This window comes from Podarcis tiliguerta, assembly GCF_965153285.1.
Source record: "Podarcis tiliguerta genome assembly, chromosome: 14".
Classification (NCBI taxonomy): Eukaryota; Metazoa; Chordata; class Lepidosauria; order Squamata; family Lacertidae; genus Podarcis; species Podarcis tiliguerta.
Genome location: NC_139547.1, coordinates 38521490 through 38540968, shown reverse-complemented (window position 1 = coordinate 38540968; position 19479 = coordinate 38521490). Strand labels below are relative to the sequence as shown.

At 44.8% G+C, this 19479-nt stretch overlaps 1 protein-coding gene across 1 annotated transcript in view; it reads right to left on the bottom strand.

Moving 5' to 3' along the window:
- The window catches only part of CPPED1 (calcineurin like phosphoesterase domain containing 1), a 75429-nt gene extending 56655 nt beyond the window's left edge, over positions 1-18774 (bottom strand). The window contains exons 1-2 of the mRNA XM_083412576.1: positions 18593-18774; positions 9378-9596 (exon numbers count right to left, since the gene is read on the bottom strand). Coding sequence (XP_083268702.1) covers positions 9378-9596; positions 18593-18659 — 286 coding nt within the window. The 5' untranslated portion in view covers positions 18660-18774. The remainder of the gene's footprint in view (positions 1-9377; positions 9597-18592) is intronic.
- Positions 18775-19479: the final 705 nt, after the last annotated feature.

Genomic DNA, 19479 nt, shown 5'->3' with positions numbered 1-19479 from the left:
ATTGACAACCTTTTCATCTATGAATTTGTCTAAAAGGTAAAGGGACCCCTGACCATTAGGTCCAGTCATGACCGACTCTGGGGTTGCAACACTCATCTCGCTTTATTGGCCGAGGGAGCCGGCGTACAGCTTCCGGGTCATGTGGCCAGCATGACTAAGCCGCTTCTGGTGAACCAGAGCAGTGCACGGAAACACCGTTTACCTTGCCGCTGGAGCGGTACCTAGTTATCTACTTGCACTTTGACGTGCTTTCGAACTGCTAGGTTGGCAGGAGCAGGGACCGAGCAACGGGAGCTCACCCCGTCATGGGGATTCGAACTGCTGACCTTCTGATCGGTAAGTCCTAGGCTCTGTGGTTTAACCCACAGCGCCACCTGCGTCCCTTATGAATTTGTCTAGTTCTCTTTTAAAGCCATCCAAGTTGGTCGTCATTACTGCATCCCGTGTGAAAGAGTTCCATAGTTCAACTATGCACTGTGTGAAGAGGTATTTTCTTTTATATGCCCTCCTGAATTTTCCAACACTGAGCTCTGTTGGATTTCCACAAGCTCTAGTATTATGAACTTAACAACTCGGCACACTAAACCACCACAGCAATTTAAAAAACAATAACACTAAATTAGTCCATCTCTCTTTAAAAACAAACAAACTCCAAAAAACTGGGCACCAATCTTGTAGCTGCATGAATTTATCACCACATAAATTTGTTTCGTATATTCATTGGCTCCAAGGAGACAGCAACCAAAACGCCTGCGGATCAGAGGCCATCAATTTTGTATCCTGAAACCACGACGGGATGCATCTTGTAAAACTGATTATGCGGGGGCAGGTTGTGTTTTAGGATTACCAAAAGTCAGTGTCACTCCTCCTTCCCCCCACAACCTCAAATATTATATTAAGAAACAGGAGAAAAGATTTATTCAAATCCTTAGAAGAACAACAGACTTAATTCCCGCTTTCCTGTGACAATTTCCTTAATCAGGTCATTTTCTTCATTGCAATCAGCAGCAGAATTATTTTTGCATCCCATCATTGCTTCGTTCTAATTCTGGAAGCCCTTGAACAAAGAACACTATTTAAAATAATACTAAATATTTTTAATTATTTTTTTTAAAGCTAGAGATTCTAAACCAAGACACACACACACACACACACACACACACACAGTTGTATAAATACTAAACTCTGATCTAACCCACTAGGAAGCGGGAGAGTAGAGTTAGCTTAACTCCCCATATACATGGCTCTACTGTTTGTAGCAAGGAGGCAAACAGGGCTGCCTCTGAAGACAGTTCAGCAACTTCAGCTGGTGCAGAATTTATTGGCCAGGTTGCTCACCAGGGCAAGCCACTTTGAGTATATACAGTGGTACCTCGGGTTACATACGCTTCAGGTTACATACGCTTCAGGTTACAGACTCTGCTATCCCAGAAATAGTACCTCAGGTTAAGAACTTTGCTTCAGGATGAGAACAGAAATCGTGTGGTGGCAGCGGGAGGCCCCATTAGCTAAAGTGGTACCTCAGGTTAAGAACAGTTTCAGGTTAAGAACGGACCTCCAGAACGAATTAAGTTCTTAACCTGAGGTACCACTGTAATGCCAATCCTGGCCTGGCTGTACTTGCCTGCCAATTAATTTCTGGGCCCTATTCAAAGTGCTGATTTGACCTATAAAGTCTTAAACGGCTCAGGACTGCAATACTTCAAGGACCACCTTTTCCCATATGAACAGACTCAGACCCTGCAAGCATCATTTGAGGCACTTCTTTGTGTGCTTCCTCCACGAGAGGTCTGTGTGGTGGCAAAATGAGAATGGGCCTTTTCTGTGGTGGCTCCCCACTTGTGGAATGCTCTCCCCAGGAAAGCTCGCCTGGCCCCTTCGTTACACATCTTTAGGTGTCAGGCAAAACTATTCCTATTCTCCCAGGCCTTTGGCAAATTAAACAATCAATAGCCTTTTAAACTGTGGGCATGTGAGGTTAGTGTTTCCGTTTGTTATTATGGTATGCATTTTTTGTGTTTTCATATTGTAAACCTCCCTGTGATCTTTGGATGAAGGGTGGTATAGGAAATAAATAAATGAATGCATGAATAATATAGTAAAGGTAAAGGGACCCCTGACCATTAGCTCCAGTCGTGGCCGACTCTGCGGTTGCAGCGCTCATCTCGCTTTATTGGCCGAGGGAGCCGGCGTACAGCTTCCGGATCATGTGGCCATGATGACTAAACCGCTTCTGGTGAACTAGAGCAGTGCACGGAAATGCCGTTTACCTTAAATAGGTAGTGGTACCTATTTATCTACTTGCACTGGTATGCTTTCGAACTGCTAGGTTGGCAGGAGCAGGGACTGAGCAACAGGAGCTCACCCTGTCATGGGAATTTGAACTGCCAACCTTCCGATCGGCAAGTCCTAGGCTCTGTGGTTTAACCCACAGCACCACCCGCGTCCCTATTAATAATATAAGATCAAGCAAATATTCTCCCACTAAGTCCGGGGCTGGGCTTCTATAGAGGTGGGAAGGACTATGTCTGCTAATGTCTCAGGTCTGATTTCCAAGGTTGGGTTGGCAACACCCCTCACCTTAAACCCTGGAGAGTTGCTGCATGTCAGTGTAGGTCAGGGTCCCCCAAACTACAGCTGTTTTTGGACTACAGTTCCCATCATCCCTGACCACTGGTCCTGCTGGCTAGGGATGGTGGGAGTTGTAGTCCAAAAACAGCTGGAGACCCACGTTTGGGAAACCGTGGCATAGACAATACTGAACTAGGTGGTAAAAAGGTAAAGGTACCCCTGCCCGTACGGACCAGTCGTGTCCGACTCTAGGGTTGTGCGCCCATCTCACTTAAGAGGCCGGGGGCCAGCGCTGTCCGGAGACACTTCCGGGTCATGTGGCCAGCGTGACAAAGCTGCATCTGGCGAGCCAGCGCAGCACACGGAAACGCCGTTTACCTTCCCGCCAGTAAGCGGTCCCTATTTATCTACTTGCACCCGGGGGTGCTTTCGAACTGCTAGGTTGGCAGGCGCTGGGACCGAGCAACGGGAGCGCACCCCGCCACGGGGATTCGAACCGCCAACCTTTTGATCGGCAAGCCCTAGGCGCTGAAGCTTTTACCCACAGCGCCACCCGCGTCCCTTTAGGTGGAGCATCTGTCAAATTCAGTGTTAAGGCAGCTGCCTATGTTCCTATGCAGGGAACCAGTCACTGATAAGTCCTTGCTGAGATCTTGGGGATTCACACCACATGGGTTGAGTCTTGCGTCATCCTGCACAACTGATGGCATTTGCAGTCAACTGAGACACTCTGTACTTAACCACTTGCTTTCACATCCTTGGACACAACTTAGCTAGCCATTAACGGTAGTTTTTTCATTTTTTCTTTTAAAAAAGACTCTTTTTAATAATGCATGGCCGTGTGCAAAGCCATTTATCCCCAAAGTAATCCGGATGGCACAGAAGACTGTTTGAAGAAGTAGGCGCGAAAAGACCTCCAGAGGAGGAAGCGGCTGCTCTTTCGCTTCCTAGCTAGGGCTCGAAAACAGCGCAGGGGGCTGCTGTCAATGTTTACACAAGCGCAGAGCAAACACGGCAAGCAGCAGAGAAGCGATCTTGGCTGTGTTCAATATGTTCCGTTTAAATGTTTTATAAGTTGTGCGACTAAAATGTATATTTGGTAACATTTGGCAAACCGAGGGGAGAAGGAGGAGAGGAGAGAGCAGCCCTTTTGAAATATTATGGGAAGTATTACACTGTATTCTCTGTAAGCATTGCATCGTCATAGCTCAGCGGTAGAGTGTTTGCCTTGCAATCAGAAGTTCCTGGGTTCAGTCCCGGTATCTCCGGGTAAGGCTGGGTGATAGTATTGTGTCGACAGTACAGTGGTACCGTGGGTTAAGAACTTAATTCGTTCTGGAGGTCTGTTCTTAACCTGAAACTGTTCTTAATCTGAAGCACCACTTTAGCTAACGGGGTCTCCTGCTGCCGCTGCACTGATTTCTGTTCTCATCCTGAAGCAAAGTAGGTAATATTTCTGGGTTAGCGGAGTCTGTAACCCGTAGCGTTTGTAACCTGAAGCATATGTAACCCAAGGTACCACTGTACTGAGATGGATGGCCCCATGGTCTGAATCTAAGCCAGTACCCTAAGTGCCTCTTCGTACGGAAGAGAATGCTTTCAATAGCCACTAGCCTTATGGCTATGTTCTACCTCCACTATCAGAGACATTAAGCCTCTGATTACCACCTGCAGGTGACTGCAGGCAGGCAGAGTGCTGTTGTGTTCATGTCCACCTTGCAGGGTTCCCACTGACAAGCCACTGTGAGAAAAGGATGCTGAACTAGATGGGGTCTGATCCAGGAGTCTGGCCTTACATTCTTTCTGCTTCAAAATGCTCTTAACCTATGTAGTTAGCATCTGACTCATCTTATTTGCTGCTTGGTTGTAAATAAAACCTCTAAGCAGTTTACAAAAACAAAATTTAAAGTTATCCAAATAATCTTTATTAGTTTTCCGGCTGCATACTCCACATACACATAATGTGTTGCATTTTACATTTATACTTGTTCCTAAGCGCTGACTTCCCTCCTTCCTTCTTCTGGTTTTTTATATCAAATATAATTTTATCGCATTATTTTCATCCATTTTGTATATTGTTATTCATTTTCCATATTTGCCCATAGTATATCCATAAATAAATAAATCCTCCTGTTTATGCAATTCTTGTGGTCTGTCTGTATTCATTTACAACTACAGTGGTATCTCAAGTTACAGATGCTTCAGGTTACAGACTCTGCTAACCCTGAAATAGTACTTCGGGATAAGAACTTTGCTTCAGGATGAGAACAGAAATCACACAGCAGCAGCGTGGCAGCAATGGGAGGCCCCATTAGCTAAAGTGGTGCTTCAGGTTAAGAACAGTTTCAGGTTAAGAACGGACCTCCAGAATGAATTAAGTTCTTAACCCGAGGTACCACTGTACTGTTAGTTATATTAATCTCCTTATACATTTTGCTTCTTATTATTTTTATTGAAAGTGATGGATAATGAAAATTTAAAGTTATCAGTAAAAGACACAGTTATAAACTAGAATAAAAGGGAATAATAACTCAAATCTACTATATGCTAAAACTGTAGATGCTGCCATGCTAAAAGGTCAATTTCTTACAAGCAACCAATGTATATTATGTGACGCCTGTAACAGTGCCATTTTCACAGATGAAAGCGGTCAAGAGGGCATATCCTAAGGCAATCCCTCAAGTTATTAAATTCATATTCCAGTTTTCCGCCAAGGAGCTTAAGGTGGCACACATTGTCTCCATGCTCCCATTTTCACCATAACAGCCCTGTAAGGAGAGGTTAGGTTGGGAAATGGTAACATTAAGAGCATTAACTGAGCCCTACTGTACCGTAAGGATGCGGGTGGTGCTGTGGGTTAAACCACAGAGCCTAGGACTTGCCGATCAGAAGGTTGGCGGTTCAAATCCCCGCAATGGGGTGAGCTACCGTTGCTTGGTCCCTGCTCTTGCCAACCTAGCAGTTCGAAAGCAAGTCAAAGTGCAAGTAGATAAATAGGTACCACTCCGGCGGGAAGGTAAACGGCATTTCCGTGCACTGCTCTGGTTCGCCAGAAGCGGCTTAGTCATGCTGGCCACATGACCCAGAAGCCCTTGGCCAATAAAGTGAGATGAGCACCGCAACCCCAGCGTCGGCCACAACTGGACCTAATGGTCAGGGGTCCCCTTTACCTTTACTGTACCGTAACAGAGGTCCATCTCGGATCCACCATCGCATTCCCCACAACAACTGACCAGTTGCTTCTGGGAAGCCCACAACGAGGACATAAAGACAAACGACCCTCTTTCCTGGGTTTGTTCTCCATCAACTGGTATCCTAAGGTACATTGTCTCTAAACCTGGAAGCTCTATTCAATCACCATGGCTACAAAGAACATAATAATTGCCGCTGCTGGATCAGCCTAAAATCCTCCTCACCCTCCGCCATCTCATCCAGAAACCTTTTGCTCTGACAATGAAGAACTTGGTACAACAGGAGCAATATCAAATGCCCCACCTGCATCAGACTTTAAATGAGCATGGCCTTCCCCACAAAGAATCCTGGGAACCGTAGTTTCTTCAGGATTCTGAGAGATGTGAGGAGAACCCTTCTTCCCTCCACAGAGCTGTAATTCCCAGTGGTTTAACAATCAACCCCTCCTTCCAAAGGAACCCTGGGAATTGTAGTTTCCAATTTCCTTTCTTGGGGCTGTGACAGAGAAGAGGGAGGACTCACAAGCTTGAGGCTTAACCATCTGACACTCAGGTGCTAGAGAGAAGCATGTTGGGAGCTCCTCTGGGAAAAAGAGACCTTAGTTTGAATGCAGAGAAAGAGATGACAGTTAAGCCTTAATGTAAATACACCCTATGCATGCCAGTTAAGAACAGGAGAATCTGTCCATTTCAGTTTCCCTCAGTTTCTAAATTTTTTTCACTCTCATGTTCACTTCTCCACATCAATTGTAATTTTTTAAAAAGCCAGTGTGGAAATTCATCAGCATTTTAGTGCTCATTTCTCCTAACTGCATTTTATGTTCAGTTTTCCCTCATATGTACATTTTTGCAAAGCAGTTTTCTCCAATATAATGCATGTTTCTAGGTTATTTGCACTAATATATATGCTTTTCTGTACACATTACTTGGCTGCAGAACCGCACTGAAAAATTCAGAGACATGCAAATTTCAATGAAGGCTGCGTTTCAGTTTGTGCCGTGTTTCAAAGTGCAAATTATTTGAGCTCGCTTTTAAATGTGAACTGAATCGAACACCTCCCACACCCCTAATGCCAGTTCCATACAGTGACGACTGCTTATTTTCTGGATGAAATAAGCAACTGACACTTTGGAAACTCGTAACGATGCATCTCTGTGTAGATCTCGTCACGGAACATGAGCAATTTGTAAGGTGCTGAGGTGGCGTTTCAATAAGACAGAGAGGTTGAAGGCAATTTGCCCACATATAGAAAAAAGAACCATTTGCTACAAGGAATCATTATATTAATATGTTGTTGTTTTTTTATGTCCCATTGTAAGCAACAGGTGAGCCATATGGAAGATTATTATGGAAAGGAGCAGGGAGAGAGACGAAGTGAAAATCGAGGGCTGCCGTTGTCAGAGACAGCCGAACGCCTGGGAGACAAAGCCTCTGGGCTGAACTGCTACTCATGTCATGGAAAGTTCATGAGCATATCAGACGCCAAGGGGGAGTGGGTGAGCAGCTCTTGTGGGAAAGAGGAAGATCAGTTTGGAGACAGAGAAATAAATTACTTAGTGGTGCTGTCAAGAAATAAAGAGGGAAGAGAGAGAAGGGGTGTTGGGTAAGCCAGAAAGCTGAGAAGCCCAATGGGAAGGTAAGTTAGGAAGGAAGGAAGGAAGGAAGGAAGGAAGGAGGTCAAGGAAAAGGAAGACCAGTGGCAAGGTAACTGGAGAAAAAGACTATTTCCGCATCATGTTTTTATCCTTCTCCCACTTCTCCAGGGAGTTCTCTCCATACCACCCAGGGCCAAGAGACAGATATTTGCACAAGGTGATACAAAAGGGCTGGTTCAGACATAGCCACCTTGGTCCAGTAACTCATGGTTTATCAGACCTAGAATGAGCCATGTACAGGCATGCTTTCTCCAAACCATCTCAGTCCTGTCTCCCTTCAGCGAAGGCGTCCTGGTTACAAGGGGCACCTGCAGCCTTCCAGAGGTGGTTGGACTTCAGTTCTCATCAGCCTCAGCTATCATGGCCAATGGTCAGCCCTGAAGGGGCATCTAGCCCAAAGGTTCTCCACCCTTGCTATGAGGCCTCCCTTCATAGCATAGTCTGCCAGTTGTAGGCATCCTGAGAAACTGGGTTTTGAATTTTTATAAGTTAAAGAGAAGTATTGTAGAAATATAAGTTCTATATAAGAAATATATATAAATAAGAAAAAATATATTAAAAATATATTTAAAATATATATATAAAATATATATAAAAAATATAAATATATATATAAGAAATATAAGAAATATATATAAATGTGCGGTATAAAGTACAGTGAGATTAATTGGAAGTCAGTTTTAAATTTCTTCTCTATAAATTTTATAATTGTGTTCAGTATCAGGAGTATATATGATGATAATTATATTAATCTTCTTGTATCTTATAGTGTGGTGGTTTGTTTGATTTTTCTTTTATTTGTTCGTTTGATTGTATGTTTGTTTACTTGTATGTACGTCTGTTTTCTCATAAATGTATTTATTTTAAATTAATAAAGATATATATATATTTTTAAAAGTTAAAGAGCAGTATAGAGACACACCTCAGAAATAAATATATTGGTTGCAGATCTCTGGTTTATCATCATTATTTCCCAGCACTAAAAAAAGAAGTGAGGAATTAAAAAATAAAAAAAGATCTGAGAGGTGCCAAACCGGAGGTAATAGCACTCAGCATATTTTGAAGAGTTGGGGGGGGGGCGGAGGAAGGAAGGGGGGGGAGGCATTAAACAGAAAAAAAGAAGTTCTTGTGAAACAGAACCAACATTGCTCCAGTACAAATTCAAAGCTTCTTCTCACCTAATGCCTTTGTTGCTCGTCTTTGATAGTTATACTTTCTAAATCTATTACGATAAGCATGAGAGGGAGAGAGAAGCTTAGCATTTCATTTTTCAACGGAAGCCGGGCTTTTGATTTCGCTAACAAGATTACTTCACCCAGATGTGGTGTTGGAAGACGGGTAGAGCCCACAGGCCACCTGCTGCCCATCACAGTGCAAGGAGACATTCAGATGGAAGAGCTTCCTTTCTTAGGTAACAACTATAGATCAGGAGGTCCCAGGTTCCCTTCCCAGCATCTACAGGGAGGGCTGGGAGAAACCCCTGCCTGCAATCCTGGAGAGCTGCTGATAGCCAGTGTAGACGATATTGAGCAAGCTATGGACCAATGGGTCTGATTCAGTATAAGGCAGCACCTGCATTTCGTTAGACTACAGCAGGGGTGGGAAGCCTGTGACCCTCCAGATCTTGTGTTTATTTAAACTATTTATAAATTACACTTCCATACAAAATGTCACGAGCCAAAACACACCGTTACAATAAAAGCATCAAGCACATCAGGGAGAGCTGGTTGGCAGAGAATCCCAGCTTTGAAAGGCCTGTTTGAATAAACAAAGTTTTTAGAAGCTGGGGTGATTCCTGCCCAACCTCTGCTTGCAGGGAGTTCTTGCTGGACTCCAGTTCCTGACAGCCCCCTGCCAAAAAGGGGCAACTATCTGGAATTATGAGAGTTGTAGTAGTCCAGCAGATTCTGGAGGAATGTGCCAGCAGGAACAGTTTCTTTCTCTTTTAAAGCTATCCTACCTGGCATGCCATGTATGAGATCTCCGCAGAGTACGAAGAATTTCGGTTTGGGGTTCAGCTGGTTAATCGCTTGCACTGCTTGCTGAGTTAGTTTGAGCTCCTCTTCCCATTCGTCGCCTCCATGGTCACAGTCGCCAATTGAATACGCTTTCATCAATCCAAACTGAGGATCCGCTCCTTGAATAAAGTAGAAAGGGGCTCTCCATTCCTGTTCCGCATCTAAATAAATAAAAAACAGAAACACATAAAGATAAGAACAAATGCTACCGCAGTCAGTTGATTCCAAACCTTTTCTGCATTAATAACAGCAAGAGTTATAGATTTTAAAGACACTTTTAGGCACTATCACGTTACCCAGCTCCCCTCACTAGGGATGGAGTCTGTCACAGCTTAGTGTGACATCGCAAGACAAGAAAAGGCACTATATCACCCCACTTTTGATTTGAATGACTTGACTACATTGGCAAATCTGTTCTCCAAAGTCATTTTGTATTGATATTGTTCATCTACAACATCAAACAGACAAGAAACACAGTATTACTAGAGGTAGGTGGGGTCTGGACACAGTGTCTTCCTCACCCAAAGACACACTTTTTAGAGATGTTTTCCTAAGGAAAACAAGCCACACACACCCTGAAAAACCCCATAGGATTGGGGTCACTGCTCCACTAACAGACGTTCTAATACTTCATCAATGACAAGTCCCCCAGGTCAACAGACAATTGGACCGAACCTCAATTAGGAGCCACTTTGCAATGCAAATCTTCTGGCAGCGAGATTAATCACCTTGTCAGCTAATGGCGCTGCCCCAATTGTGCACAAAGAAGTGCAATTTCCCCCCCTTTCTGCCACATCATGCCAAGCTGACTCACCCATAATGAAGACCAAAAGACCCACAAAACCCTCACAGGAACAGCTTACCTATTGTGTAATCGGACAGAGAAATATGAACACACTGTCTGAAGTGGTCTCAAGTCAAGCAAAGAACCCCCTAATACAAGGCTGCCTTAAAGGATGAGGTGAGATACTGCGGCCTGCTCTGCCCACTGGGCTGCTTCAGGCAGAAAGGCGAGACAGGATGGCCCTCTCCACAAACCAGGCCACTTCAGAGGAGCAGGCGAGACAGGATGGCCCACTCTAGAGCACTGTCCGCTACAGGCACAGAGGTGGGACATCTTGGCCTGGGTGGCTCTGTGGTCTAAACCACTGAGCCTCTTGGGCTTACTGATTGGAAGGTTGGTGGTTTGAATCCCTGCAACAGAGTGAGCTCCTGTTGCTCTGTCCCAGCTCCTGCCAACCTAACAGTTTGAAAGCACACCAGTAAAAGTAGATAAATATGTACTGCCGTGACGGGAAGGTAAATGGCATTTCCATGCGCTCTGGCTTCTGTCATGGTGTTCTGTTGTGCCAGAAGTGGTTTAGTCATGCTGGCCACATGAACTGGGAAAGCTGTCTGTGGACAACGGCAGCTCCCTCGGCCTGAAAGCGAGATGAGCGCCGCAACCCCATAGTTGCCTTTGACTGGACTTAACCGTCCAGGGGTCCTTTACCTTTACCCACCTCAGATGCAGAGGAGGGATGGAGAAGCTGATAGAAACCAGCTACCTTGGCTTCTCCCCTCCCAGAACTGCCTCTTGCAGTGTCCATTCCTCCTGGAATTGACATTACAGTGGACATTACCTCAATGTATTGATAGTGCAATGGTGAGTCAAAAAGGGGGTGCAATGGTGAGGGTGAGGCCAGCAGGCAGGCCCCACTCTCTCCGTGGAATCAGAATTATGGAGTGGATAATGTCCTAAGGGAGCTCATTAATAAATACAGTGGTACAGTGGTTAAGTACTTAATTCATTCCGGAGGTCCGTTCTTAACCTGAAACTGTTCTTAACCTGAAGCACCACTTTAGCTAATGGGGCCTCCCGCTGCTGCCGGAGCACGATTTCTGTTCTCATCCTGAAGCAAAGTTCTTAACCCGAGGTACTATTTCTGGGTTAATGGAATCTGTAACCTGAAGTGTATGTAACCTGAAGCGTCTGTAACCCAAGGTACCACTGTAGTATGACACAGTTGACACGTTCTCTTCTCCCTCCTGCTCCCACTTTCCTGATTGTTTTCTCTGTGTGCTGCTATTTGGGTTGTTTACTCTGTGTGCTGCTATTTAGAGCAAACTGCACCTTTGAGGCAAACAGTTTCTCAGGGAGTGACTTAGAGCAAGAAGACAGTGTGTATGTTTGTGTTTGTTTGTGTGTGTGAGTGTGAGAGACGGAGAGCGCCCTTCTCCTTCCGGACATGTCAAAGTCCAAATCCTGTTTCTGTCTGTCCTGCACCTCGCCAACCCTCTTGACCCCTGCTGCTAATTCACTGACCAGTGATAATTATCATTAACATATGTAGTCTGACCTCAGGAGAAGGGTCAGTAACTCATGGAAAATACTGACAAATATATTACCAAACCAGGCACTCTTTTTTTTTACTGTGGCAGTCTGAGCACAGAAAAGAGACCACTGAAATTAACTTAACTGTCAAGGTGATTTATCGTCCCGATTCCGTAAACTGTGTTGACTGCTTTTGTTCCATATGCTGAACACGATTGCTTCACACTGTGATAATCCACTGGTGATGAGCTGCGTTGTTCAGAGAAATGTAGGTGTAGGAACAGAGAGGCTTGCATATCCAAGTTACATCAGTTGAACGGTATCAACATTTTGCTATTTTCCTGAGTGACAAACTAGACACAACAGTGGCAGCCGCACTCGAAATATACACATGTACCACCACGAACGTTTTGGCAGAAAGGTGATTTACAGAGGCAGCAATGAAGGGAAAACTAAATCAGAGATTTAGGCGGAAATCCTACATCCATTTACTGGGGAGTAACCTCCAATGAATTCTGTGAGACTTACATTCGGGTAGACAAGTGCAAGATCATTTAATTATGCGTCTGCCCCATATAATGCAGGGCAGGGATAGGGGTGTGCCTTGGTTTTAATTTCAAAAGGGCACACAGATGAGCAAAGCTGAAGCTAAATCTCTTCCCATGGTCAGTCACCCAAACTCCCCATTTCCTCAGGGTACAGCATCAGAAGTGAGTTGAGCTAAGCGCAAACTTCTAGAAGCCACAGACCACAGAGAGGGAACAGTATAATGTTTTATCATTATCTTATTTGTTTCAAGAAGTATCAGCCAAATTTGCTTCCTCATTCCCCCGCCCCAAATCCCTTTTTGTGGGTACTTCCAGACATCATGTTTATTGAGCATTCATCCTGATTTGTTTTCTGGGAGTTCAGATGACATAGTCTATTTAATGAGCAGGGAAGTTACTGTATATTATTATTTATTATATTTAATTTTTTGCCTACCACAAAAAATTGTCTCAAAGCTGGTTGTTGTTTTTTTTTTTGTTGTTTTTTTGAGACAGTACCATTTTTTTTGAAAAAAAAACCTCCATTAACTAAAAATGCTTGCACTAAAATAACTTTAAAAAGACACAACTTAACCCACCCAACTAAAAGATCAACAACAATTAAGACCAAAATCTCTGGCTAAATAATATCATCGCCACCTGGTATCTAAGGGTTGCTAGCGATGATACTAAAATCAATTTGAATCCCATATAGACACCAACTGGAATAAGGATTTGCATTGCGAGAGCTTGTTGAAAGAGGACTGTGTTTAGCAAGTGCTGGAAGCAATAGAAAAGGTGCCTATCTGATGTATTAATAAGTAATACTTTAGTAAAGAATGTATAATGGGAGGGGGGTTCTAATGGGCAGGTGTCACCGCACTAAAAGCCCAATGCCAACATCAGGTAGAATGGACCTCCTCATAGGAAGGTATGTGCAGTACAATCCTAATACAGTGGTACCTCGGGTTAAATACTTAAATCATTCCAGAGGTCCGTTCTTAACCAGAAGCTGTTCTTAACCTGAAACACCACTTTAGCTAATGGGGCCTCCTGCTGCTGCCGCACCGCCGGAGCACGATTTCTGTTCTCACCCTGAAGCAAAGTTCTTAACCTGAATCAGTATTTTTGGGTTAGCAGAGTTTGTAACCTGAAGTGTATGTAACCTGAAGCGTATGTAACCCAAGGTACCACTGTACATTTGTGATGTTTTTATTGTGTGAAAAGTTTTTAATGCTAAGTTTTCCTTTTTTGCATTAATATCTTTACTGTGTTCATTATGCATAAAATTTCATAACTGTATCAATGTACAACACACACACATCTTCTCCCTACCCTCCAGTGATCCAGGCAACACAACAGAAAAGCACAACAGATATTCAAGATTAACCTCAACTTTTCTGTACGTTCAAGTTGACATTCCTCTGTTGGGGCAACCGGACAGCCTGCCCAAGCACTTTATGAAACAGTTTTAAGAACGAGCCAGCAAATTTCATTCAGGTTCCCGCAAACCTCACTTTTAAAAAACCCCAATGAATGCATGCTTCGCCAGAGCATTAGCATCCAAGTTTCGTTCGGTGACATTTACATTGTGTCTGGACATCCCTTGTGATAACATTTCACTGTAGACTTTTCTGTAACTAGGTGACTCCATCTGCCATCAGGTCTTCTGCAGAATGTAAGGTGCTCTGTTCCAAACTGACAAAACCATCTGCAGGCAGCTCTTTGCCAGAATGGGAACGTGGCAGTAACTCATACACCATTCTGGATCAGGAGATTTGGCTTTTGTTTTCCAGAGATTAAATACATTTCCCACGGAAACAGAATCAAGACATTAACAAAGGGTTAATCAAGGCCATGGTTAGCCGAACCCCTGAAAAAATAACAATACAAGAAACTACAGGCAAAAGTAGTCGCAATCCCAGAATGGCTACTTCTGCCATAAAAAGTTAGGGCTGCATGTAACTTTCTCCTTCTTTGAACCCCACTGGCAATTTCTTTGTGCTTTTTCACATACAAAAGGAAAACAAGATGGGGGAACCATGCAAATTATACGTGGTATGGACAAGGGAAACAGAGACACTCCCCCCCCCCCTCGTAATATTAGACTTCAGATTCATCCAATGAAGGTGAACAGCAGGAGATTCATAACAGAATGAAGCTGAACTATGGAATTTGCTTTCACAATATGTGATACACAAATTAGACAAGTTCCTCACACATAAAGCTATCAACCCCAATGCCTATATTCTCCTCCACTGTTGGAGCAGTAGGCTTCTAAATACAGTGGTACCTCGGGTTACATATGCTTCAGGTTACAATATGCTTCAAGTTACAGACTCCTCTAACCCAGAAATAGTGCTTCAGGTTAAGAACTTTGCTTCAGGATGAGAACAGAAATTGTGCTCTGGCGGCGCGGCAGCAGGCCCCATTAGCTAAAGTGGTGCTTCAGGTTAAGAACAGTTTCAGGTTAAGTACGGACATCCAGAACGAATTAAGTACTTAACCCAAGGTACCACTGTAAAGGTAAAGGTACCCCTGCCCGTACGGGCCAGTTGTGTCCGACTCTAGGGTTGCGCGCTCATCTCGCTCAAGAGGCCGGGAGCCGGCGCCGGCTGAAGACACTTCCGGGTCACGTGGCCAGCGTGACGAAGCTGCAACTGGCGAGCCATCACCATTGCCACACATGGAAACGCCGTTTACCTTCCCGCTATAAAGCGGTACCTATTTATCTACTTGCACTTAGGGGTGCTTTCTAACTGCTAGGTGGGCAGGAGCTGGGACCGAACGACGGGAGCTCACCCCGCCGCGGGGATTCGAACTGCCGACCTTACGATCAGCAAGTCCTAGGCACTGAGGTTTTACCCACAGCGCCACCCGCATCCCTGTTGAGGTACCACTGTATACCAGCTTCTAAAAACCAAAGGCAAGGATAGGGTTGTTGAACTCAGGTCCTGCACGCAGGCTTCCCATAGGCATCTGGTTGGCCACAGCAAGAGCAGGATATTAGCCTAGATGGGCCACTGTTGATTCCGCAGGTTCTTCTTATGTTCTAAATTCATCAGTGGCTAGAAAATAATGATCTTCAGCTGCAGTTGCCTCCAAGGATGAGGTGCCAGGCTTTCAGGTCTCTATGACAGGAAACTGGAGTTCCCAGGATTATTTGGGGGTGTCATGCGATTTGCATTGATTATAATGTATGGTGTGGCTCTGCACTGGTTGATCTGAAAGGGGAGAGGAATGGTTCTGGTGCCCCAACATTTTTGTTTTGTTTCCAAAATCAGCCAATTGTTTGTGCACCCTAGCAAAAGAGGCACAGTGAGGCTCTTTTTGGCCTTAGAACTCCCTTCCTTCAGAGATCAGGGCAAAAGTCTCTTTCAGAAGCGACATAAGCCATTTTTTTAAAGATAAAGAGTAAACACTGAATTGCAGTGGGTGAAAAGAGTTTCCAAGCAATTTTTGAGTCTATTTTATATAGAACTGTTCTTACTGTCATCATTTCAAGTGCCATTTTTCACCTTAAGCCTTCAGGAGTGGTTTAAAAACCCAACAAAAATAAGTAAATGGTGCTGCAGAGATGGTTAAAACACGCACCTTTTAAAGTCTTTCTTTTACAAAACTATTGAGGGAACCTTGCCTTATGGCCAGCCCTGCCACCTGACAACTTTTATGAAGCAACTACACTATCCACTCTTTGTTAATCTAAGCTTCCTCTAGTCCAGCAAAATTTAGTATACACTAGGAACACTTCAAAAATCCATTCCCTTTGCAGCTAGAAGTCCAGCTAGAAGTGATTTCCCAAGTAAAGTCTAGTATTAGCTACAACACATAATACACTTGTCACCTGTGTACCTTCTGAGGAAGAGAGAGGTGTGGTTTGGTATGGAGCCTTTTTAAACCTTGAATCCCCAGATGTTCTCAAACTACAACCCCCATAATCCCTGACGACTGGCAAGAAATGATGGGAGTTGCAGTCCAACAAGATCTAGAGACCCAAGGTAGAGAAAGGCTGGGTTAGAGTCCTGTATTAGATGAAGACCTGGGAGACCAGGGATCAAATCCAAGCTCACTGGGTGAACCTGGGCCAATCACTGCCTCTCAGCCTTCCCCATCTTAAAATTGATGTGGGAAAACCCCACCTAAGGTCCATTGCACAACTGAGTCCTTTACTCACTAGCAGTGACATGTGACACCCGGAAATTCTCTAAAAGCAAAGTTTTATTTCTTCCTCAAGCAGGAAAGTGTAGTGATCAGAGGCTAAATCCTGATCTCTGTTTACTCAGTTTTTATAGTGATATAGGTTAGTCATGCAAGACACCAACCTAACTTCAGCTTTACTGCAAAGACAGATGTATCCACACCTCAACTAACTAAGCATTTTCCTGTTTACTCTGTTTAAAGGTCATGGCCTATCATGCTTCCAAAACTTCCCTTTACACACCCTCTTGTGGTTTGTTCTTCCTCTCTTAAGCTTGCATTTCAGCATCATTTCGATGGGAATACAGGATTACAGACACTCCAAGTGTCCCTATTTTCCAGGGACAATCCCAGATTTACAGAAGTTGTCCTGGTTTCTGATTTGATCCTGGAATGTCCCCCTTTTCCTTAGGACGTCCCTACTTTCATCGAAGAAACGCTGGAGGGTATGGTAGGACGTCCAATTTGTACTGGAGAAATGTTGGAGGGCAGTGCTTTTTTCTAAAAAAAATGTTTAGGGGTACTCTCATTCTGACTCAAGAAAATCACCATTTTATAGTTCAAATCAGGAAAAATAAATACAGTAAATGGACAAAAGTACAAAGATTCACAAAATGTTTAGGGATATGTGTACCCCTGCGTCCCCCCAGAAAAAAAGCAGTTGGAGGGTATGGAGTTATGCAACCCCTGAGCCAAGGAAATAAGTAACTACACAACCTTTGGAAGACATCTGAAGGCAGCCATGTATAGGGAAGTATTTTAATGCTTAATGTTTGATTATGTTTTTCTATATGTTGGAAGGCGCACAATATTATTATTATTGAACAGGACATCCCTATTTTCATCAGAGCAATGCTGAAGGGTATGGGATTATGGTGTCAGCCTGCAACAAGATGGCAATAGTCTGGTCTTGCATTTGTTACAACACAGGGTTGTTGTGGAGATTAAATGAGGATGGCTAGACCCATGTACACCACTTGGAGCTCATTGGAGAAAAGGTGGGATACAAATGCAATCAATCAATCAAGTGGACAGTCTTATTAAACCCATAGGAAAGGAAATAACATGTTTCCTTAAACCTGCCCAGATAGCTCTCAACTAGCAGCAGCTCCCCAGAAGCTCAGGCTGAGGTCCCATCCGGCACTTGCTGCCTGAAATCTTTTTAAATGGTGATGAGACTGGGATCTTCTGCATGCCAAGAATAAGCTCTCTCACTGAGCTGTTGTCCTTCTCCCTACCTGACTCACATATTTTGACTATGAAAGCTCCTGCCCTGACAAGACGGCCATACAATTCCAAAACCTTCACTTCAAAATCCATGTGACCTGAGAAACTTCCCCAGCACCTCGATTTATCTCCTACCTTTCCTCCAAGCTCAAAAAACGAACACTGGGCGAGTTTGCCTTAGTACCACGTTTTATCCTTGCAACACCCCAGCGAACTTCATTTAAAGTAAGACTTGTGTGTAGGTAACACAGAGAGAAACTAGCTCAAGATCACACAGTGAGGCCTGAGGAGGTGGCGATTCCCGTTAGATTAACACTCTAGCCCAGGCATAGGGAAACTCGGCCCTCCAGATGTTTTGGGACTACAACTCCCATAATCCATGTTAGCTGGTCCTGTTAGCTAGGGGTGATGGGAGTTGCAGTCCCAAAACATCTGGAGGGCTGAGTTTGCCTTTGCCTGCTTTTGTGGCCTTCCACATGTTTTAGGACACCCCTGCCATTTTCCAAAAGCTAGAGACAATTAAACCAGCAATTCAACATTTGGAGGGCACTAGGCTCCCCACCCTGGTGGGTCTAGCCACTACACAACGCTGCCTCACTTCTTTAGCCTCTCCCCTCTCCCTTAAATGCCCCCGCCCCGCCTAAGGAGAGCCCTCGTAGTAAAGCTAGACGAAAATAATAAGCGTCGCGTCGTGCCCTTCCATTGCTAGCCCCCGTTTTCTTCCACCGCTTCGGCGCGCCTCCTATTCCAGTCCCTCATAGCCCAGCCGTACGTCGCTGATAAGTATCCGGGCGCAACCGACTCGCCGGGCGGAAGAGTTCCGCTCTCACTTTCCGTACCGAAAAAACCCAGACTTGGGAGACAGGGAGAGCCTAAAATTAAGTAAATATACCTTCGCGGAAAGCGCTCAGAGTACGGTTCCGGGCTTTTAGGAGTTCATCCTGCTCTTTGCCGGCCATGGCGTGCCTGCTCAACCACCCTAGAGCAAAAACAGACCACCAAACAGGACTGCCCGGTACTCCTCCCACTGCTGGGAACGGGAAGGAAAAGCAAACTCGGGAGCAGGAGAGGGGAGAGGCGTGGTCTATGGAGAAGGGGCGTGGTATTAGGGGCGTGGCCGTGGCCCGAAGTGAGTGATGGAGCCGTGGTCCCCGCCCCCCCGCAGGGCGGAGAGCGTTCCGACATGCGAAGGTTGCGAGAAAAGCTTAATCATATGTCACAAAAGCAGCTCCTAAGGCTTACACCATGCCTAGGATCTGGAAGTGCCAGATCCCGGCTGTGTATGTTCTGTGTCTGTGGTCGCTCAATCGGCATGGAAAGGGCACTCTGCCCATGCTCAGAGAGCAATGGCTTGCACCACCGTTGACCTTCGATCGCAGCAGAAAACAGGTTTAGCAGTTTGCATCAGAGAAAGAGATTCCCGCTATCTGCAGAAGACAGTACTATAAAAGATCTTTTCAAAGTTGTGGCTGCCTTGAGGAAGCGGGGTGAAAGGGGAGGGCTTTATTCGCGAAGGTCCTGATCCTGTGTATGTGTGTGTGTGCGAATTTGTTGTTGTTTAGTCGTGTCCGACTCTTCGTGACCCCATGGACCAGAGCACGCCAGGCACTTCTGTTTTCCACTGCCTGTGTGTGCATTTACTCAGAAGTAAATCCCACCGCCCTCAGTGGGGGCTTGCTTCCAAGTAAAGTGGGTGCAGCATTGTTCAAGGTGCAAGGTACAAAAAAGATTGCCAAGGTGGTGGCTTACATAATACTGTTACAGTGGTACCTCGGGTTA